This window comes from Gallinula chloropus (assembly GCF_964237585.1).
Source record: "Gallinula chloropus genome assembly, chromosome: 5".
Lineage (NCBI taxonomy): Eukaryota > Metazoa > Chordata > Aves > Gruiformes > Rallidae > Gallinula > Gallinula chloropus.
The window spans coordinates 12,035,296-12,053,667 of NC_140090.1; the positions used below are offsets into that span (position 1 = coordinate 12,035,296).

At 44.0% G+C, this 18,372-nt stretch overlaps 1 protein-coding gene across 1 annotated transcript in view; it reads right to left on the bottom strand.

Moving 5' to 3' along the window:
- The window catches only part of PDIA5 (protein disulfide isomerase family A member 5), a 102,554-nt gene that overhangs the window by 37,383 nt on the left and 46,799 nt on the right, over nt 1-18,372 (bottom strand). The window contains exon 11 of the mRNA XM_084265441.1: nt 14,249-14,385. Within this exon, the coding sequence (XP_084121567.1) occupies nt 14,249-14,385 (137 nt within the window). The remainder of the gene's footprint in view (nt 1-14,248; nt 14,386-18,372) is intronic.

Consider the following 18,372-nt stretch of genomic DNA (forward strand, 5'->3'; position numbering starts at 1 on the left):
ACTTACTTACAGCAGCCTGTCTGGCACAGGGCAGACTCCCAATACAGTTGCTCCAAATGTTTTTAGAAGTGAACTAACGCTGACACTTCCACTGTTCAAACCGAGTTTTGCAGGCAGAGGACAGGCAGAAAACCCATCAAGCAGCTCCAGCCAGGCTCCTGCATATGCTGTTTTAGTGCTGCCCCCAGAATGCAAATCGCTGCTTCTCTGTCATTCACTGTTTGATTCTTTTGGGTTATTTAGGGTGTATAAACAAACACCATGCTTTTGGTCACATCCTCTCATTTCAAGACAACATTGTCTGAGGATCTGAAGTGTCATGACAAGCAAGAGATAAAAGCCAACATCTAGACAGGTGTGGACAAGGAATTTTGGACATGAAGAACCCTGGAGGTAAATTAAATTGCAAATAAAGATTTTAAAGAATCTTTACATTTCTGCAATCGACTGAGTGGCATTATGCATACCAGCTATTTATTGTATCATGCCAGCTCTACATCCATCTATAACTGCATACCAAAAATATCTCCATTAGCCTGATGAGAAAACGAATTTGAAGAACAAAGCATGTCCTGCTTTCAGCAAGCGTGTTGCTGGCAGCTCAGGCAACGCTCAGGGAAGATTTATGGACAGCTTCAAGAAAAGAAAATTGAGATGCACCTTTACTCTCCAAACACTCATCACCTGGGGATACACCTTCGGTTTCTCCAGTCCTATTCCCAGAGCAGCAGTGACCTCTCAACACAGCAGAACAGCCAGCCCTTATGCATGTCCTGTTGTCAACTTTGTACACATACCCATCTATATACAGCAAGAGTATGTACAGGTAGGGGAGACACAATCCTTGCAGCCAGGGCAAGGATACACACAAGTCCCAGCCTTCTTATCACCTATGTCAGAACACAAATGTATTCTCTTCTGCCACAAAAGTCCTGAACACGCAAAGATTTCTTATGCATCATATAAAAGGTCTAAGGTCTGATATGAGGCACTTTACAGTTCTTTCACCAATGTAGGAGAGCATAAACTACAACAGCTACAGCTTCCCTTGCATAATTTAGCCGTCTGCATTGCAGATATCTGATAGGAAATCACGCACAAATTTGGCAGGGAGGGAGGATGACAAAAGCAGCTGTTTGCCCCTGTAATTACAGGTACAAATTTGCAACCAGGTTGGTTCAGCGTTCACTTAGCAGTCATAATGATCACAGCCATCAGGCCATGCCCGGATCTCCAGCCTTCTGCTTTAAAAAACTATCTATCACTCTATGAAGGATCAGGAGCTCAAGAAATTTTATGCATCCTTTTCCCTCTGGGTATGCACTCCCATTAAACTGTCTGTCTTGCCAGCAGCACTGCCCACTCAGGTAAAATCCCAGCTACTTAAAGACAAAGATGTTTCAAGGTTTGATGCTTTCTTATAAGACCAGAAGTAGCAGCATCAGCATCTTTAACATGATACTGAATTAAAACTTCCAACAGTTAAAACCGTGTGCACACATACACAAATTCAGATCCCCCCCCCCTGTACTTTCCAAGGTAGGTTTGATTTGGCCAAGCATTACATTGCTTAGGGATCAGTGACAAGCAAACTGTACTATGGCTTTACGAAAGACAAAGCCTGTGAAAGGTCAGCCTGGAAAAGACTCCGAAGAACTAGAAATCCACAATTAGAAGGAAAACACTTCAGTGTTTTGGATTACCACAGGTGTGCTGCTTTTATGCAGCTGCAGCCTAACTCCTGGGCTGCGTGGGCTGCACAGTTCATCCCAGTGACAGGAGAGCAGCACAGCATCCCCACCATTATCACCATCCCACTAGCACTACCACAAGCTCACAATGCAGTCTAGCTGTGCATGCAGTGCAAATCCAGTCCCAGAGTGTGCCCACAGAAGAAAGTCCCTGCCTGTTTCCAGCAGCTCTTCAGCGTGAAGTCGCCGCACAAGATGACTACAAGTTGGTCACCCCTTCTCCTACCCATGAGACATGCTGAGGCAGCAGTGACCCCATCCCAGCCCCCATCTCTCTCAAGAGCACCTCACACACGTGATTCACACATGGCAGGCGCAGGTGTCTCTGGGGAAAGCCTTAGGGCAATGAGAAGAACAGGGTAGCACAGCCTGAGTCACTAGCAAGTGATTCAGACGGACACCAACAAACTCCCGATCAGACCACAGAAGCAGGCCAACACCCCATAAACCCCCTGACACCTGCCTGGTAGGTAGGGATGCACGCTGAGTGAGCCAAGCCTCACCCCCCTACTCAACCATCTTGGTTGTACAGGTAAAGGCATCACAAATCCAGTTCTTCATCCTTTTTTCTATGCTGGCATTAACTGTTCTTCCCCTCCTAGCATCAGTGAATCTGCTCAGCAGAAGGCGACTCGTAACAGCTTTACACAGCTACAGTACAAGTTTGGATTGGTTATTTATTTTTTAAAAAGACAGCCAGATCACTGCATTACACAAGATAAATCAGATCAAACTGAGATGAGAGCTTAACCAAGCGTACCCTCCAGGAACCCTGTCTGCATCCATGCCATACTCAGTGGTCCAGCAGAAGGGCTACTTTCAGCCAGCCACCAACCTCGGCAGAGGCCAGCTCAGCACAGAGGGGGAGAAACACCGAGCAGGTCCCTGCAGCCTGCCTCCAGGGGATTTAGATGACAACAGCTCTGATGACCTCCTGCAGAACACAAGCTTCTGCCTTTGTTTCTGATCATGCCAGAGCATATATTCCTATTCTGTGAAGGCTCGAGGGAAAGAGTGAACATTCTCCAAGGCTAACCTCAGCCACAGGCTGCCACCTCCCAAGGGGTCTCTGAGAGGTAAACAGGGAGAGGAATTTCTGCTGCCTTGCCCTCAAGAGCATGCTTTGTCTGTTTTTAACCCTACAGGCAGCTCTCCCTGAGCCAGGCTTACCAAAATTAGCCTTCAAAAAATATACCCCCATCTTCCACAGCACAGACTCCAGAACATGTCCAAGAAAGGTCTTTAAAGCTAATCACCATTTTTACTTAAAATGAATTTTAACAGTGGAAGTCGCACGGTTCCTTATTTCCATTCCAAATCTGGCTTTAGCTTCCAGCTGTTGGAAATTACACAGCATGTATATTCCCTCTTACTCAAAACTGTATGGTCCAACTGGTAGAAATCAGTGTTGGGAGACGATGGTGCCTCCTACCATCCCTCTTGGGTGGGAAAAGAAGTGAAGAAAGGTGGATGAGCTGGCATAGGGAGATATGAGTTACACTTCCTACACCAGCTTGGAGGAACATGGCCCTGAGTAGGTGTTGAAAATTAATCTTCCCCTATTGAAATGTGAGAGAGACAACAGAATGGCTGCCTTAAGGTGAAATTGTTGAGAGTTTATGAAAAATACCACCAGAAGGTTTCCTTCTCAATTAGCCATAATTATTCCACACCCAAAAAAGATTCCCCCCTTTGCCCTTCTCCACTGCCAGATGATCAACAAAATTTTGCCTAGGGAAGAGAAATTGCACTGCTTTTCCTCATGCTCCTACCCCACTAGGAAAGACTCCCTTCATATTTTGGATCTAGCAATGAAAATGCCAGAGAACAGAGACTACATGAAATAGATGTGAACGTCCAGCTCAGCAAAACAGCCCAGCAAGCAAATGACTGCCTAGGATGCAATGCAAAAAGATCTTCCTAAGAAAGATACATCCTAAAACACTTAAGCTTATGGGGCAGGGGTGTTAAAAGCAACGGCGACGTTGGTTACTATTGCTAAACAGCAAGTATCAGGGAGGGATACGATGCAGACTGCACACTTGTTTTCCAAAATCTGAGCACAAGTGGTTACCAGCTGAGATGCATTCACCTACTTCAGAGAACTGTGCTGGGATGCTCACTGACCACTAGCAGTCAGGACTCCAGAAGACCACTTCCACCATCAGATTAATACCTCAGTGTCCACGCAGTAGATTCGTTTGTTAGTAACTCAGAAAGACAGCATCACTTGCCGACTCGCTGTCTGAAAGGGCAGAAGCAGCAGACAGGCAGGTAAGCAATCTTTCACTGTAGGTTTCTCTGCTCATTGTGCGCCCTTTAAAGTAAATTCTCTACCTTCCACAGGATAATAATAAAAACTGAAGCCATAAAGTATTTTGGAAGATAAACTTGATAATGAAAACTCTACTGGTAATGATTCAAGTAGCTGAGATACTGTAAGGCGCTTTCCAAATGAGTGCCCTGTACCGTACATTAAGCTTATCCAGGCAAGGAAATTAATTTATTTCAGAAGAAATAAACCCAGTGCTTAATTCCTGAAGCTAATTCCTACTGTTAACCCATCATTAGACGCAAGCGGAGTAAACCTGTAGCAGTAAGTTATGCTTTGCTCCTGCTAGAACTTGTGGCAAGAGCGTTAAGGGCTTATACATGCACCAGGGTCAGTGGTGTGGGAGGACAGTCATCCAATCTGCATGCTCAAACACAGACTTTCACAGCTAAAATTATACAGGTCCTTTTAAAAATGCACTCTAAATAATCTACAACAGATCCCAAAGAAGTGGAGAATGGGGGAGGTCTCCCTTCAGCTGTCACCTCTCAGCTGCCCCTTGAGCTCCAGCAGCCACAGCTACTCCTTTGCTGCAGCCTCAGCTAGTCAGTAAGGACTTTTTAGGAGAGGGAGGGAAACAGTAATGCAAGAAACGAGGCAACAAATCCCCAAAGAAACTAATGTTCCCTCCACACCACCTGCCACACATTCACAGGAAGCTTTTTTCCTCATTGGAACAGCCATCATAACTGCCTTTCTTAATAGAGCAATTAATTGCTCCCTATTGGAGGTGAGCACACAGGGATGCGTTTTGAACAAATCCCCCAAATTTCACAAACCCCCAAGTATCCACAGTTCAGCTCCTTTCATTCCTCCTCTACCACAGCCCTGTATACTGCTCTCTATACCCACAACTGCTAGCAAGTTATTCAAAGGACATGCTGCATCCCCAAAACAGCGCCGTGCCCTGAGCAAATTGAGGTCCAGCCCAAAGGCAGTCAACACCCCAAGTGTCTGGTTTTGCTACTCTTTCTGTTACAAAGCTGCAGCAGCAAACTACAGCTCCTCCCTTTACATCCCAGCACAGGCTATAAGCAGGCTGCAAGTCATCAGTTCTAGCTGCGATAATCTCGTCTGAGCTGTCTGCCTGCTCACCCGGCAGCAGATGGGGTGTCCTAAACTTGGGGGCCAAAAGTCCAATTTCCAGCCTCAAACCAGGGAACACTGAGAGCATCAGCCTACTGCCTTTGTGTTAATCAAGTCTTCACAATGTTCAGTTATGAGGCACCTTCCCTACCCCAATTCTTGCAGTCCTGGAGCATCGCACAGTCTGGACGTGCTGCGTAAGACTCCCACGCAAGGTGAAATGTTATCTCCACTTCACAGATTGGAAACAGAGACAAATATTTAGTGACCTGGGTCACAATTGCACAAATCAAAGCAAGGCAAGGAACAGAACTTTAACATCTTCAGGCCAAGGCTATCGCTTTTATCACTGGATCATCCTTTTTTATGACTTCACCCTGCTCAAAGAGCACAAGCCGCTTCAAAACGACAATCTTCTTACACAAACTGTGTGCTCCAGTATCAAAAGACTGACACAAAAGAGGCAATGGACTCTGCCATTACTGTCCTCGCCCTTTTCATTAGGTACCCATCAAGTTTTACTGCATAAGCTAGTTATTAGGGGTGTTTTATACTCTTCACATTGTTATTTATATTAAGTGCCACTAAAAACCCATATTGGCTTTTATTTTTAAACCCTCAGGAAATATAAATGGGAGGGTCATTAGAGGAAAAATCCATGTTGGGTTCTTAATTTTCCTGCTTTGTTGCATTTTCAACAACTGTTTTGAAGTGTACCTAACATCCTCCACTGAAAATCACTGCTGTAATTAGTTTAATGAGGCAGCTCATCGCACTGGCAGGTCACTGCACTGAACTGTTTACACTCTCAGAGATTTCTGGTGATAGTTAAATATATGTAATATCAAGCAACATCCTGTTGTAGACTTATATGCTTTTAAATATTGATGAACCCAGTCTGAGCAGGCCAGTCCTCTGAAATCAACAGTCAGAACTCGCTCACTTCAGTGGAAGCAGATTCAGGAGCCAAGAACTTACCTGCTTCTAACTGGTTTATACAAAGATGGTACGTGTTCCAGGAGCCTGCCAGCAGCATTCAGCTAAAATGTACCCACGTACAATGACAGAAGGTTGGCACATTTTACACTTGTCCAGGGAAACATTTTATTATACCTTCCATTAAAAATGCATTAAGGCAACATTAAAGTTAGGCACCTAAGGAATGCAAGGGTCACGAAACTTCAATGCTGAAACGGAAAGAGATCTCTTCACCTACCTATCCAGACCTTTGAACAGCAACATTCATCATCCAAGTGCCCTGGCACAACAATTCAAGCTTTCAGTGGTTAGGGCACTGCAACAGTCCATCCTGACACTTGCACTGCTTCACCAACAAACTCAACAGAGCTAGGTACTGTCTACAACCTACATAACGGCCCAGAAAGTTTGCCTTGTTTAAAGCTTCTCTAATTACTCTAAAAAACAAGGACAGCATTTTTCCTTGGCTCTAACAGGAACAGCACTGAGACCACAACAAGCACCCAGACACATGCATGTCTGTGTACCACACCATGGACCAGCAAGAACAGCTGTATCACAGATTCTCAGACTCAGAGAACTGTAAGGGTTGGAAGGGACCTCCAGAGATCATTGAGTCCAACCCTCCTGCCAGAGCAGGCTCCCTAGGACAGGTCGCACAGGTAGGTGCCCAGATGGGTCTTGAATATCTCCAGAGGAGACTCCACACCCCCCTGGGCAGCCTGTCCCAGGACTCTGTCACTCTCACAGTGAAAGAGTTCTGCATATTGGTGTGGAACTTCCTATGCTATCAGTTGGATATGGCATCTGCCAAGCTTCCAAATGCACAACCTGCTTAACACACCACAAAGTTCCAGCAACCTTTTCAAGCTGCAGCCGACGCAGCACAAAATCATTTCCCTTCATTTTCTTCTCTGACTGCAGCATCCCTGAGTAACAGGCACAATTGTTTTTAAAGCACTACCCATACAGAAAGTCCAATTTAAAAAGCATAGTTCATTTGTCAGGTTGGATTCTCAAAGCTTATAAAGACCTTTCAGGAAACTCTAAAGCAAGCCCTGCCAAGCTTTCGGCTTCCAACTCCCTGCTGTCTCAGGCAGCTAATATGCATTTTGAAAACACGGCTCTTCTCTGCACCTTCTTCCATTCAATAAGCTCTTCTCACACTTGTTTGACCAAGGACTGATCATTATATAACTGGAAACAGTGGCACAGAGTGCAGATGTGGAGGGACACTGCAACAGATGCTGTTATTGCTGTTGCAAATGCTCCTTCCTCCTCCTGCAGACATACCTGAGACCCCTCCACACACACACACCGGTCAGATGCACAGCATTTCTCTGAAACACCCAATTTGGCTGGAGCCAAAGCTAAGGCCAGAAGGCAGACCATTGGTGATGAAGGAGTATTTTCCACCCAAACTAAATTGATGCCATCAATAGCCAGGCTGAGGCTTCTTATGAAGAACTACCACTAGAAGACATCAAATAAATTAAAGGGGCTCCTAGCACAGGTCTAACACAGAAGCTTCCCAGCTACCTGCTGTTTTGTCATCATTCCAGAGGCTATTCATCTGAAGGCAGATGCCAAAAGTTTGCAATCTAGCCACTGAACACAGCCAGTATTTTATTTTAAAAATCACAGTATCAGATATGACAGGGAAAAATTGACAATTAAAGGCTATTTCCATCCATTCCACATCCAGTGTTGCCTGTTGTTTGGATAATGCACAAGCCCTTAACTTCTACTTGACTGGTGCAACCGCACTGGTTTATATTTAAAAAGAAAAAAAACAAACAGAAATCCTTGATGAAATGATGAATTAGCAGGGAAAAGCATAGAGTTTTATTTATTTATTTATATCACGGGCTGCCAATGTTAGCCTGCTGCTGACCTGTGTTGGAAAGGCTATTTTTTCAGGCTGCACAGTAAATTAATTCTTCAGCCTTTTCAACTCGTGGCCTTTCCGCTGAGGCTGCCAACAGACACAGCAATTAGCACACACTGCAATGGTAGGATGCCTTCACCAGGAACCAGTGGGGGTCTGAGTGGGAGACATTCATTTATAGCTGTAAAACCCAGTTTAAAAATAAAATTTTATAAAAGAAGCAACATCAAACCAGATTTGATTCTGTGCACGCATTCTGGGTTTGCTTTACTTTAAATATAAAGTGGGAAATGGATTCCTACATCCTAATCTCACCACATGCAGCAGTAAGAAACAAAAACAGGACCACTGAAACCAACAATGATGGTGTACTGGCAGGGAGAGATCCAAGCCCACTGTTTGGGTAGAAGCTAGAGGCCTTCATCTTTACTGGGCTAATTGGTTGGCGCTTTTAATAATGAGCCCACAAACTGGCTTAAAACCCTGGGTTTAATACACCGGGGGGAGGAGGGAAGGAGGGAAGAGTGTGAAAAGCTGGTTTTCAAAGCTAAATTGATAAAACAGCTCCCTCTGCAATTAAAAACCCATGAAGCTGAATAGTTGGCTCTGGAAAGCACCAACTGCGTAATTTATCAGGCTGGTTTATAAAGGGAGAGAAAATATCTGAGGACAGGAAAGGAATTTCACAGGCATTTCTACAACACATCCAAACTACAGTTCATTCTATCACCTCAAGATTTAATTTTGCCCTCCTTTCCATTAGGGGAGATCAAGAAAAGGTGTATCAGGGCTGCATCTCCAAAGCAGTTTCCAAGTACAAATTATGGAGGGTATATAAAAAAAAAGGTTTGCTGCATTTTCCCTGCCTTCCCTCCTTATCAAGGGATGAAACCTGATGGCTCCGATATCCTACTAAGGGTATTGACCTTCAGTCCTGAAGCTACAGCTTATATAAAGCCTCTGAAGCAGTCTCACAATGAGGACTGAGAAGTGGATAGGTTTAACAAGGATTGAAGCTCACAGACAAGGAAGAAACATTGGAGGAAACACGTTTTAACACCTTAATCCTTTAAAAAGCAAACGCACACTCATACTAAGAGGAGGGCCAAAGTGCCCCTTTGCCCCCTCTGTTACCTCTGACATCAGTACTGGATTTGAGGACTTTGTTACAGCTGATGGGGTATGGGGGCAGGCAGGAAAGCAACCCCAAGCACTCAGCAGAGGTAATCAGTAATTAGTAATTAGCAGTGGGGACTAGTCAGATCTGAACGTACCTGGGGAGGCTACAGCTCTGGTGACACCAAGGACATTACTCTGCACGAGGCTGCAGGAACAGGTACTTTTACAAATGACACTGCTAACATTTTAACAGAACATAAAGACAAGTAACTCCCATGCATGAAAAGCAGACACTTTTTAGAACCCATTTCTGAACTGACATTCATTCCAATCCTAGACTTCAAACACCCTTCAGTAGCATCTGAATTGACTTATCAGCAACTTGGTTTGGTTTGTTTTGTGCAACACTGACATGTGCTTTGGAGGAAAACCACTGTGAAAAATGTAGAAAAGGAAATTTGTGGGGTTTTTAATCCTTTGAGGGAAAAAAAAAGTCAGAAAGGCTGCAGTCTGCGCTAATTTGGAAAATGTTTTGGACAGAATTATTTTTAAAATTGCACTTTCCTCAGCAACTGGTTTGATGGGGAAACTGAAAATACATACAGGACTTTTTGTGCTCAGGTGACTTGGGAGCATTTTAAGTCCCAGAGAGTTCCCATGTCACTAAAGCATTTAACAACTCGCAAGTAGCAGTGAAAACAGCGTTTAGAGACATTCAGAACCCAGCTATTATCTTGGGCATCTAGATACACTGACAAGCTGTAGGCACAGTTATCAAGAAGCACATGGAGCTACAGAGTCTTTATTCTCATTGCTATCACAAGCTGCATAGCTGCCTTTATTCTATAGTAAAGAAATAGCTTTGGTTGGTGCAGTATATCTTCAGCTACAGACTCAGAAATGGGCCCATGAACATAACTGTGCTATCTCATGTTAGCAAATATGATCAATCCAAGGAAAAACTCCAAAGCCTTTGGAGGAAAGGGCCATTTATTCATTCTTTTGTATACCGCAGGAGATCTTGGTTCATAACTGAAGTTTCTGGGTACAACAGCAACGCATCGAGAAAACATTTCTGATGTCTGCAAGACTCCAGCCTGGCTAACTCCAAGCTAACACTGTGCTTGCAACCAGCAACTGAAATTTCAGCAAAATCCCTGAATAAGGATCACTCTTCGCGGATGGTTAGGGAGGGAGAGTGCCCTACAGATCCCTGCCTGGTTGAGTAGCTGTTTACCTACACTAAATATTCAGATTTATTGAACATCCTCTTAAGGGCTTTACAAAGGAGTTTATGAAGGTTAAAAATCCTGCTTTGTATCCCTGGTGACCTACAAAACCAAAGCAGGATGAACTCATCCTGCCCAGCCACAGTGACCCATGTTTCTCAGGTCTGAAAGTAAGGACTGGAAGCAGGACATCTTCCTATTAATGGTTGTGCTAAATTACTGCAGAAAAGGTATAAAGGTCCCTGATAGCAAGAGGTGCAAGTTGCATGCTGCAGACTTTCCTGGTGTGTTTAAATCGCATGTAGCTGCTCTAGCTGAACCTTGTTACGCTAGGCTGCACTTAACACAAAATGCTGTGATGCCTTTAATTGGGCTAGTAAGTGCAACTGATTGTAAATAATTATAGTGTGGTCCTCAAGGATGATCATTAGTAGCCACAGGCATGAAGACAAAACTGGCCACATTCATCACAGTGCCTAATTCTGCCCTTCACAGGTATTTCACAGGGATACAGGTATTTAGCAGGGGTGCATTTGGTTCAGCTGTATCTTCAGCACTTGAGGGCGGGGGTATACAAAAGGCTTCCAATTCCCCACACATCTTTTAATACTACACTCTATTAATAGAGTTGGCCATCTGACTATGCAATTAAAGCATCACTGAAATAATTTTCCCTCTAGTGAAAGAGCTTCTCATGAACACAAGATTGACAGTATGCTAGAAAAACTCCCAGTCACATGTGCGCTGCACAGCGACACAGGGTTTTAAGTACTTGCTAATACCAGGCCGGTGTTGAAATCCCCTTGCTTATTCTTAGCTACACAGAAGGATATCCTGAGTTCTGGGCCACTCTTGTACATCTGTTTTAATTTTTTTTTGTTATAATTAATACATAATTTTTAGAAGACACTTTCTCATCCTAAGATACCAAGGTTAAAATAAGTAAGATGTCCTACATTTTTACCTCCTCTTTCACTGGAGTAATTTCTTTCCTATGCATAAGATTACTGCACTGGCACATTTAAGAAGTAGAAGATCTTTTAATCACAGAGATTACTGTTTATGATAGCTGTCTGTCATTAATTAGTTTGCAAGTCTTACGCTCTCTGCTGAGGATGCCCAGAGAGGATTCTCACAAACACAGATCTTTTACAAAAGTACAAGCTGGATTCTGCACAGAGGCATACCACTGCCACCTGAACGTAAATAAAATGCCCCAAAGATTCAAGCTGCACATAAAATGGAGTTGTTCTGGTAAGGACCATTTCTTTATCCCAATCCTGAGCAGCTGGAACATGTTATCAGGAGATTGCAAAACCCAATTCAGGCATTTGATTTACTTTCAAAGGAGCATTTGCCAAAGTACTCTCGTACCTTAGCACAGAATGCTCCTTAGTGCAAAACACACCTAGGTGGAAGTGCCCCTCCTCATCAAATGGGTCACGCAACATCATCACACCAGAGCTTCTATTGCTTCTATTTTAGAAGATATTAAAAAAACCCTAAAAACTGAACAGACCCCTGTTCAGATTTATAACTAACTTGAATTTACAGTATTTGAGTGTATTTCATCTAGTTTTAACCTGACTTCCTAAAGGAGTAAGGTTTGCAGGACCAACCATTTCCTCCCTTTCTTCTGCCTCTAAATACAAGACCAGACTCTTTTGTCCATGTACAAACTCCAAAAATAAGGAAGCTTTTAAATCTCACTAAAGCTGTAGATGTACAGAAATCTGGGGCTAGAGGCAGATGACACTTATCCCAAGCCGTTGTGCGTAAGGAGGGAGAGGAAGGAGGTTCAGCAGTTACATTTCGTTTGGCAGCAGTTTTCAGCCAAACCACCAAGCATACAGCTCCTGACAGCCCGTGCTGTCGCTTGCACGCCGGGGTGCATGGAAATCTGGGGGAAGGAAGGATTTGGGTAACGAAGGATAACTCCTGAGCAAACCAGGCTTCATCAGTTCTGCTACTTGTGTTTTGGTTTTCAGACCAGGCGTTAATCTCCGGTCCTGCTTTCATTAGTACAAATAATCCAGTGAGCACAGTGACAAAACAGCAGCCAGTCACCTGCTTCAGTGGATCAAATCCCCAGACATTTCATTGGGCAAAGGAAATTCATTATGGTATGTTTTTCAAATGAGTCTTAGGAGCAGACCTTCAAAAAAAAGCATTTGGGAGCTGACTCCCGCTGGCTTCAAGGGAAGCAGGATTTCAGCCTCGGTGCCAAGACCCTGTGAGCACACAGCCTGCCTCCAGAGCCCTAAGCTTCAAATCTATGCCCATGAAAATTAACATCTCACCCAAGTGCAACTGCCAGCACAGCAGCAAGAAGAGACAGGAACTGTGTATGACCCAACGCCGAAGATTTGAATCATACAGAAATAACTGTTACAGCCAGCTACATAGCCACAACAACTTACATCCTAAGTGAATAAAGTGGTTATGGCGCTCTTCCACCCAAGAGCATACAGGAGGACAACATAGAAGAGGTGTGGCTGGAACAGCTTCCCGAAAGCAATACCTCTGGACAACCCACTGCGTGTTATTGCTCAAGCTAAAATGTCAAGGTCATGGAAACAATCACCCCAGTGCGTTCTCAAACAGTAAGTCCTATCACCACCAGATCTGCACTAGTTTTCAAAAGTGCTGGGAAATTTCTGAACTTAGAGCAGCCTTGAGAAGAAAGACTTGGGGGGTGTTGATGGATGAAAAGCTCAACATGACCTGATAATGTGCACTTGCAACCTAAGAAAGCCAACCATAGCCTGGGCTGCACCAAAAGAAGTGTGACCAGCAGACTGAGGGAAGGGATTCTCCCCTCTACTCTGCTCCTTTAGGCCCCACCTGGAGTACTGTGTCCAGCTCTAGGGTCCCCAGCATAAGGAGGATATGGAGCTGTTGGAGAGAGTCTAGAGGAGGCCACAACAATGATCAGAGGGCTGGAACACCTCCTACGAAGACAGACTGAGAAAGTTGGGGTTGTTCAGCTTGAAGAAGAGAAGGCTCTGGGGAGACTTATTGCAGCCTTCCAGTACCTGAAGGGGCTACAGGAAAGATAGAGAGGGACTATATCAGGGACTATAGTGACAGGATGAGGGGTAATAGGTTTAAACTAAAAGAAGGTAGATTAGGAGGAGGTATTAGGAGAAACTCTTCCCTGCGAGGGTGGTGAGGCACCAGAGAAGCCTGTGGCTTCTCTGTGATACACAGGTTGCCCAGAGAAGCTGTGGCTGCCCCATCCCTGGCAGTGTTCAAAGTCAGGATGGGTGGGGCTTTGGGCAGCCTGGGCTAGCGGAGGGTGTCCCTGCCCATGGTATTTAACATCCCCTCCAACCACAACCATCCTGTGATTCTATGATTGATCAAGTTTTAACACAGTTCAGCACAATACATAATGAGCATCACCCCTTTCACTGCCAGCAAACAAACCGCAGCAGAGGAGTGAAAACGCTCAGACTGCCACATCAGCAGCCACGACCAAGGACACGGGAGCTCACGGATCTCAAGTTGAGTTGCTCAAGCAAGCAGAATTCTGCTTTGAAAGCAAACAACACATAAGATGAGATGAAAATGGAAAATCATGTAAAATGATGAGTTTTCAGACTGTTTAAGCATCAGTACACTCTTCAGTTATGTTCTGACTCAGCCTACAGAGTGTGTCTTCCAGGAGCATACCTCCATCCTAAACCTGAAGTCAGCAACTTCACAAATATTTCATGCCTTGTGTATTTAGCAATCATCACAAACAAGAAAAGCCTGGATTTTGACTTCATGGCTCTGTGAAACGTCCACAGAAAGCCACCAATGGCTTTGTTAGCAAGCATTTCACTCAGGGTACAGAATAGAAAAAAACCAACAAACTCACATGGTGCATGGAACATCACTAGTACAGATGAATGATCTTTTATAAACTTGTCGAAGTTCTCATCAGTCAGGTGATAAACTACATTTTCTTCATCTGCCCAGGGAGTCTCTGGAGCCTGTGGCTGTGGTGCCTGTGGGCTACAAGACAAACAGACACAGCTGAAAAGCAGTTCTCTGGTGCTACACTGTAGTTTTGGCAAGTCAGACTACAAGCAACCACTCTGTGCAGATGCCTGTGTGTGTACGACCATTAACTGTACTGAACAGCTTCCACAGCTGTCCCCACCCAGAACTCCCAAGCACTGAAACTCAAGATAAAACTGGAGGAGGAATTAAAAAACCACAAGAAGCTCATGTGGACAGATCTGTAATGGAAGGGGATGGAGCGAGGAGATAACCAGACTGCTTGGTTATTACATTATAGAAATCAGATGCATTTTCTGTTAGTCTTTTAACCTCCTCAGCAGGATGCTCCTTTCTCACAGCATTCACACGTTGCAGCTCAAAGGTGACATTGCAAATGAAAGAAAAGTAGCAGTGAGCAGAAACAGCCAATCTAATGAATCACCTTGAATACTGACACCGTGCTGAGGGCTGACAGAGAAAGGAGGAAGTGCAGGCTGGGACCATGTGCTAGCTACACAGACCATTTCCTCAGGAACATCCAGTTTTACCCTGAACAGCCCTGTGACCTGGGAAAGCATCGTTATGTCCTCACTTGGCAGTGGGCTTGCAGGCCTAATTCAGCAAAGCTACTCAACTGCACGCTTAGCCTAAAGGATAAGTGACATGTTCTATGGACTTCACCATGACTGCACATCAGTTTAACCATCTCTGTTGAATCAGAGCCAGAGAGACCACTCAAAGACAGGGTGGCAAATCTGGAAACTGAACCCAAGCTCCTCTGGAGCAGTTCAGTGCTCATCATCCTGCTAAACAATTGTTCTTATTAACATACATTAAAAAGGGAATTTGGCAGCTGTGAACTAAACTGTGCTAATTGACATTGTATTTATTAAAGCAGTGTTCACATAAAGGACACCCAAACATATGAACATTTGGAGCCAGATTTTGAAGCTATTTTATCCTTGCCAGTTGCAGTAATAAGTTCCAAATACCCCCCAAAATTCTCCAAATTCTTTGGCAAAGTACAGGTCTGGATGTGACCCTATCTCTGATTTACTATTTTTGATTAAAATGTATTATTGTGTTAATTGCCTGCAACAAGGAATGGCAAACAGATAACTCATTTATCCTGCCTTCCTCATTTTTAGGCTGAAAGCCTAGTTTGATAAAAAAAGCAGTAGATACAGATTCAGATAGCAAATTCTATTGATGTAAGCAGTGGGTATGATCCAAGAATGTTAAGCAATCCATGCAAAACTGTGATGCACACCTCTGTTACTGCTTGTACAATAAATGAACCAAGAAACAAGTATCAAAGCAAAGGCTGGAGCTGCACGTGGCCAAGCAGCCAAGAGAGAGAAAGAGGCAGGTCTCCTTCCACAAGAGTTTACTCTCTAAAAGCTCAGCAGACAATCAGTTTGCCTGCTGCCAAGCCTGTAAGAGAGCAATAACCTGCAGGTATCCTGGCAGAGTGAAGGCTTTCCAGAAAACACCACGACCCTTAATGAATGTGGAAGGGGAGTTGGGTTGAGTAGGTGGAGCTTGATGAACATGGGCATAGTGGCTACAAAGCACTGGGAGAATGCTGTGTTTAGCGGGCCCGGGCATGACCTATTTCAGTAAGGAATTAGCAAAGCAGGGCACAGGATGTTTATTCAAATGGCCCAATTTAAAATGCTGTGCATGCTAATAAGCCTGAACAGGAGTTGGTAAGAAGTACCTCAAGGCCTGGAGGAAGCAACAAGCAAAATCTAAAATGTCATTTAAAGCACAGACAAGACACATCCAATGCCTGAAGACCAAAACCAGGATGACAGAAGTCTGGAAGACTTATCAAGAGCTAATTCAATTAAGAACAGAGAATAAGTTCTTGATTTAACTGAGTAACTGGCACTAAGGAAGGGCCTGAGAGGAGCCCATAAAACCAGCAAGACAAACTAAGCAGCTACTGAAGGCAGCAAAAAGCTGCCTGGCTTGCCTACCATCCAAGCTGATACAGTTGTGTAGCAGATTAAAAAAAAAAAGGGAAAGAATTGTGGTATGTACAAGATAACATCTTTCGTGTTAATAATGCTGTGTGCTGCAGTAAGGCTGTATGATGGTTTCTCTCTATCACCTCATAAAAACATCTGAAGCTCCATAAGATAGTAGCTAGTGCCTATTAGGGAGATAAGAGAGGTTAAGTATCTGTAAGACTGATGCATTAGCACACTTCAGTGTAAGAAAGAAGCACCTTCACTAAGTAGTAAAAGAAAAGGTGTTGGGAGCACTCCAACCTAGCAGCTCTTGTTCTGAGAGGAAAAAATGTGGAAAACACCCTTTCAATAATTTAAATAATGCTAACCTTTAATAAGTTATAACAATCCCTCCCTAAAAATTAGCACAGATCAACCACTTTCAGCACTTTACCAGTAACATTTAAAGGGGGGAAAAAAAACAGAGAAGGGGAGAGGGGGAAGCCAGTTGCTTTGCTGCAGTGTGTACATAATGTCCACAGAAAATAGGTAACTTCATATGGCTCAGCATCTGCTGGATTCTCTTTCAAGACTCTGTGATGAAGCACATGCATGCACAGTACACAAGCACATTGGGTTTTCTTGCCACTGCCCCACTCAACAGAGTCACATCTCTCAGCAAAGCGACTTCCTGACATGATTTTAATGTTATCCTATGCTGAAATACAGCCTTATACACCCTGCAGCTATCTAATTATACTCTTTGGCTTTCCTAAACCCTTGCCATACCATTTGACTACTATTACTACTGCAGACTCCTCAGAGTAATGTAACATTATGCATGGATCAGATTTACCCTGTATATGGTTTTAACTGCAACATCAATTACTGGCAAAATCCAACTATGCATGATTTAATGTGGTTTCCTTAAAAGCTATACTTATTACACAAAATGGGCAAGAAGGCTACCACCCAGATCATCTTTTGGGAATCTAATAAGCATACACTAAGTGAGGACAAACAGCTGTCTTTAGCTCTGGACTGCTGAAATATCAGCCAAAGCCCACAGTGGCTTGTTAGCAGAGATTATCATTGGAAAGAGCTTGCAGCTGTTCTGCTTTGCCTCCAGTAGCTGTGTTCACTTGCTGTGACAGCACTGATACAGAAGCACTGCATATTACAGGGATTATCTGGATATTATGTGGGCAGACAGGGGAAAAAAACCCACCCCAAACATCTAATGTTTGACATGTGGTAGCCAAGAGATAACCACTTCCCTGCAAAACTGAAAAGCATAATAAAGTGCAGGTGATGAAGTCATATCCTTGCTCCAAGGGCTGACCACGTCCCTCAACATTGCTGGAGTTGCCACCTTGATCATTCATATCCGAAGGTTTAATGGACTAAATGAGGTTTAAGGACTATGGCAAAATTCCCCCTCTTTGAATCATTGGCCAGTACCTGCCTGCAGTATTTGTACCTCCTGATGCTAACAGGAATGCTGCTGTCACTTTGGTCCTGGGTTCCCAATCCTGACACACCCAGACTGCCACTGCTGATCACTCCTGGCAGCCTGCAACCAGGTGCCCCACTGGTACAGAAAAACATCTTCATTCTGAAGCAATTTTTCTAAGCCATAGCAGCACAAGGGTTTGCAACTGTCTGTTCCTTCCCACGTGTCTGTCTCCTCTTATTAGCTTCACCTCAAGATTATTTCCATGGCTGCAGCAAACAAGGCAGGGTACAAAGACAGCCTAATGCCCAACGGCCTGGTCTAACTGCTATCAGTATTCCACCACCACCAGATTACCTCAGCTCTCTCCAGATGCTTTATCAGAGTCCCTGATGATGCAATAATTTGCACCAGCTGAAGAGCAACTACACACACACTCCTCTGTGCATCTCTCTCAACTGCTAGTCTCATTGGGTCATCCAGACCCCGAAATATTTATGACTGCAAACAGCTCTCTTTAGGCAGAACAAGATGCTGTCAACACCACTTCATGTTATGACAGGAAAGAGACTTTGTAAAAATGACTCACAG